The sequence below is a fragment of the Miscanthus floridulus genome, chromosome 8 (genome assembly GCF_019320115.1).
Source record: "Miscanthus floridulus cultivar M001 chromosome 8, ASM1932011v1, whole genome shotgun sequence".
Taxonomy (NCBI): domain Eukaryota; kingdom Viridiplantae; phylum Streptophyta; class Magnoliopsida; order Poales; family Poaceae; genus Miscanthus; species Miscanthus floridulus.
Window position 1 is genome coordinate 21,574,992 of NC_089587.1, and position 5,685 is coordinate 21,580,676.

Sequence of the window (5,685 nt, forward strand, 5' to 3'; positions counted from 1 at the left end):
GCCCATCATGGCCCAGGTAATGAACGGAATGTTCGTGAAGAAGGCCGTGCACGTAACCGTTATTTTGTATAAATTGCCATCCTGCCCTCCCATTTTCCACCGAATCGCTAGGCCACCACCAAATCACCCCAAAGTCCCAAACCCCACCGCCACCCTCTCGCCTCAACAGCCCCAGCGTGGTCTCCCTCTCCCTCTCCCTCGCTGCGGGAAGCCAAGCGCACCAGCGAGCGCCGATGGAGAGGCCTTGGCTGATCCTACGCCGCGTACTCGACGTCGGCCCGCCCGGCTTGCACGCGGACGCGGAGGAGCACGCCGTGGTTGTCCAAGCCGAGGCGGACGCGCAGGCGCAGGAGGAGCAGCACGCCGGGGTCGAGGAAGCCGAGGAGCACGACGTCGCAGCCGAGGACGCGGCGGTGGAAGCGCAGGCGCAGCACGACGCGGTCGCCGAAGCCGAGGCGGACGCGCAGGCGCAGGAGGAGGAGCACGCCGCGGTCGCCGAAGACCAAGCCGAGGAGGACGCGCAGGCGCAGGAGGAGCAGCACGCCGGGGTCGAGGAAGCCGAGGAGCACGACGCCGCGGCCGAGGACGCGGCGATAGAGGTGCAGATACAGCTGGAGGAGAGCGTCGTGAACGTGAACACGGACGCAGTGGCGTCGGAGTTGGCGCACGCGGCCATGGACGCGGGCGCACCCGACTTCACCATCACGGTCGCGCGGCCGCCGTGGGTCTCCTCCCTCTTCGCGGGCCTCCATTCCCACCCCGACCCGGCGAGACCCGACATGTACCCCTACATCATCGCCACCGGGCGCTTCTGCCTCCTCGTCCACTTCGCCATCGCGCCCTCCTACGGCACCAACTTCGACCAGGAACCCGAGCACAGCCACCTCGTCGTGGTGCGCCACTTCCTCAGGGACGACGACGGTGCCGAGATCGATGCGTGCGCCGTGCCCGTACCCGACCGCGCCTTCGACGACTTTGTCAACGTGCCCGCCCTAAGCAACATCGAGAGCGTCGGCCTCGTCTGCTACCAAGAAACAGGTCACTACCAGATCGCCGAGCTCATCGTTACCACGGGTGCTCCACAAGCCGTTGTCGTCTACATAAGAACGGACACCGGCGTCTGGCTGGATAACCTCTTGGATCTCCCCTTGGCGATGGACCCCCGCCGGGATTGGGTACCCCACGGCACAGTCACCATCAACAGCACGGTCTTGTGGTACGACCTCACGTGGGGGATCATCAGCTGCGACCTCGCCCAACCGCCCCTGCTGCAGGTGCTGAACTTCCACCGCCTCCCGCCTGGTCGTGTCCTCCGCGCCGGATCCCTGCCGGACCTCCACTGCAGGCGCTGCATCGCTGTAAGCGAGAACTTGGTGCGGTACGTGGAGATCATCCTCAGCCCCCACGGCCACGGAGCGGCGACGGTGAACATGTGGTATCGAGACGTGGAGGACAATCCATGGCGATGGGAAATGAACTATACGGAAAGCTTCGAGGACATCTGGGACCACGAAAGCTACGCCCAGACCGAGCTGCCGCCGAACCCTCCCATGCTCGTGGGCGTCTCCCCGGTGAACTCCAATGTGGTCTACTTCTCCCTGAACCAGCGACTCTTTGGCGTCAATGTGCCTGAGCACACGGTGGTGGACTGTGAGCAATATGAGCCGCTGAACAGGCCAGGGCCGGACGACGAGCCGGTCACAAGTCGCTACCTCATCACTTGGAACCTGGACGCGGATGGAGGTAACACAACTTGGAACCACGTTTGATTCTACTGTGCTTGCTTGTTTCATCCAGTTGTGTTGCCGCTATTCAGATATCATGCATGCAAGTGATTCCTGCTGCTGGATTAGATGTTTATCTGCTGCTTGCTTGTGTTCTGCAGTTACATGCTCCAAATGTCAATGTACAGATCGAATTGCCTGATCAATTTTTCTGCATGTAGTATATTAATGATCAGCATGCATGTGTCCTTTGAGATTCTTGTTCTTCTTAGTACTGCATTCCCTGTTTTATAGGAGGTTGGCCGAGGGAAGTACACATCTCATGTAATTGTGTTTCATGGTGACATGGTTTGTGAATTAGTTTTAGAAAGATGTCTCCCAGGATGCCTTTAAAGTTATAAATCTGTTTGAGTTTGCATGATGATGCAGAATGCAGTTGTCTACTTATCTTGCTTCATTTGGATACAGGACCATAATATAGTTTTCGCTTCCTTACTAAAATCAGACTCAATTGCTAACCAAGTTATTTCCATTTCTCTGTTTCTGATCCTTATTGACTGAAAATGTATTTCATCATCTTGTATTAGCTGAACTAGTTGAAGTTACACATTCGACAAAGGTAGCAATAGAGCATGCACTTCATATTAGGGGCGATCTTGTTCTCATGAGTGCTTTATCAACCATTTAATGTTTCTGTGGTGATTCTCTGTTGACTAGTAGTGGTATCCATTTTTTTCTGTGAACGCAGTTTGAGATCACATTTCTGTCAATACAAATAACTTGATTGTGCCAATACTTGAACTGATGTTAGGAGGCTCTGATTATTCCATAACGGATGTTAGGAGTGATCCCCACCTGACTGTATTACGTGAAGAGTAATAAGTTTTGCCTGGGCACCCTACAAATGCAGATAGTTTGCATAGAGATTTACAAGCTCAGTTACAATTGCATTTTGAATTGCTTGAAACAGTGATTATCCCATAAATAGGATGTTCCATTATTGCATACTGGTATTGAAATGAAATTACTCTTTCACCTTGTCGCAGCAGAGTTACTGGGTTCATCTAACTTCATTCTTTATAATCAGTCTTTTCTTACATGGAGTCGCAGTCTCCTCGCATTGCACAGGCGAGGGTAAGGCTTGCCACTGACACCCTTCCCCAGACCACACACAGAGCGGAAGCTCTCTGCACTGGGTACGCCCTTTAATTTTGTATCGATCACTATCAGTGTCAATTGATCTCAGAAACTAGATTCGGCTGGTTAATAGCTTTCCTAGCAAGTACTTGTGCATTATTTTTGCATAACCAGTTCACACACAAGAGCAGTCATAGCAGAGTAACAAGGCAAACCTCCAATCGCATTAATTTAACGTCGTTGTGATAAGAACTGTGTAAATAGTTTGGTGCTCTCCCACTCACCATTGTCTGACTACCATTTCTTCTGTGAAGCAGCACCGAACGTTGGGCATCACCCAGATGAACCTTCAGACCATGGGGATTCAAGCGCTAGTGGACCGGTGGACGAAGGGGAGATCGACTACGAGACACCGCCGGAATGATATGCAGCGAGTTTTGACTTCCAAATCCGAGCTCACCGAGGAGGAACCAATGGTGGACATGAGCGATGGTAGTTCTTAGCCATGGGAAACTTGGTCAGGACGACCGAGAAGAAGGGATATGAACTGCTCCGTGTTTTGTTTGTACATGTTTTCTTCTGGAGATGTTATAGAAGCTGAGGCTTAACGTGATGGATGGGATAGACTAATTGAAACATTTTGGCTGCCATAATCTGATGGGTTTCTTCTATTCTCTTACTGCCTGTCAATTTGTTTTTTCTCTGAATTTTCGTCCTGACTGCATTTGTTTTGAACCCAGTTTGAATCTTACATATCCAAATGTCTTACTGGCTGCATTCTTGTAAAAAATGTCTTAGTGGCTGCATTCTCAGAGGGGAACTGCTCCAGTATGTTCCGATTTTGCTTTTCCCATGGTTACTGGATTCTTGCTCAAAACTACAGCAGACTTGTTATCCACCAACAGTTTTACCTCAGGCACCTTCCTTCCAAGCATTTCACTGAGTAGTCTACTAAGCCAAATGCCCTGAATGCTGCATTTGCACTTGCAATATATTCAGCTTCACATGATGAGGGCACAAATACCCTTTGCTTCTGAGATGCCCTAGTGACCAGACTGCCTCCATAGAAAAATACAGACCCACCTGTAGTTTTGCGATCATCAACATCCCCAGCAAGATCACTGTCACTGAACCCCACAAGTGCTGGTTCAGAAATCTCTGATCTCCTATAGGTGCACCCATAATTCACAGTACCAGCTATGTAATGCAGGATTTGCTTGACTACTGCCCAGTGCCTTGCTCTTGGAGCTTCCATGATCATCCATGTATCTGCTCACTATGCCCACTGAATATGCAATGTCTGGTCTTGTGTTGACCAAGTATCTCATCATACTCCTGTATTTTGTGGCATCCACAGGGGCACTGTCATCTTTCTTGCTTAATTTCAGTCTATTCTCCATGCACCCTTTTGTTCCAGCTTGTTCAAGGATCTTCAGTGCGTATGAGTTCTGACCAGGGTTTACAATTTCGGCGAAATATCGCCGAAATTTCCGAAATATCGTTTTTTTCGCTGAGATCCGAAATTTTTTTGTATCGATCAAAATTTTTCGGTTAAATTCATATTTCACTCTAAAATTACACCAAACCACACTAAAATGACCCTCCATATCATCTAGTCTTATCAAAGCCCTAAATTTCTTCAAATTTATTTAATTTTCTCACTCGCACATTAGACGACACTAGTATATACAGCTCGCCCACCGTCAGCACACTGTATTACCGCGGCTCTACTTCTGTGATATATTATGTTATTTCGTCGATGTTATATAAATTTATGATGGATGATGGATTATAGAGTTTTTCTAGTGAAATGGTGTCAAATTTGTTTAAAACTCAATTTAAATTTATTTAAATTTGAACCGATATTTCCGAAATTTCCGAAATTTCGTATTTATCGCTGGGGACCGAAATTTTTTTCTTACCGGTATTGTAAACCCTGGTTCTGACAAAGAGTTGTCACTCCTTCCTTTTGTTCTACCTGAATACCCAGGAAGTAGCTCAATAGCCCAAGACCACTCATGCTGAAATTGATGTCAGCCTTGCTTGGTCTAGTGATAATCAGATCATCAACATATACACCGACTAGCAGGAAATTGTCACCAGCACCCACGCCTGTTTGGCTGTATACAGCATGTTCCAGTGGTGAGAATGGCGTGGTGGTGAAGCGCTTGATGCCGTGCTCGCTGCAGTACGCCTCGATCACTCGAGTGAGTTGAACTCACCCGCGATCGCGGCGGAACGCACGAAGCCGCCCGCCATGCTCAGTTTCTGCAAAGGCCTTGACACGCTTGAAGCACTTGAAGGCTTCATCTTTCGTCACCAGCAACTCCACCCCACATGAACCGGCTATGATAATCAACAATTAGCTACAAATAATTCTTAGCGCCTGGTGTTTTTGGACGAATTTCGGAATTTGGCCACATAAATCTGCATGGAACAAATCCAGTGGCTGCTCTCCTCGATAACTTGCGGTCGGAATGGGCGGTGTCTGCGCGGGTCGTCGCTGCGGGCGGAATGGGCGGCGGGGCGAGCTGGTTCTGGTTGAGGCGGATGAGGGGAGGAAGGCACAGCGACGATCGGGCGTGGTGATGATGACTGGCGAAGCCGTGAAGGGGAATGGCCGGGTTGGGCACGGAGGAGGGCGGAGCAGGTTGGTTACGCCGCCGGGCGCCAACTGGACTGGGTGGAACCCACCAGGCCGGAGGGCGGCGTGGGTGAGACTCGAGAGGCATATGTCCACGTCGGAAGAAGGCCAGCCCCACCATCAGCGGTCCCACATGTCAGTGTTACTGGTGTAGGTGGCCTGGCACGGGTGACGAGGGCC

The 5,685-nt window shown here is 50.5% G+C and overlaps 1 protein-coding gene across 1 annotated transcript; it reads left to right on the forward strand.

Moving 5' to 3' along the window:
- The first annotated feature begins 233 nt into the window (after positions 1-233).
- LOC136468680 (uncharacterized) lies at positions 234-1,926 on the forward strand. The gene is made up of 3 exons (XM_066467168.1): positions 234-488; positions 606-1,743; positions 1,886-1,926. Exons 1-3 carry the CDS (start codon positions 234-236, stop codon positions 1,924-1,926), a joined length of 1,434 nt encoding a protein of 477 aa, XP_066323265.1.
- The last annotated feature ends 3,759 nt before the right edge of the window (positions 1,927-5,685 follow it).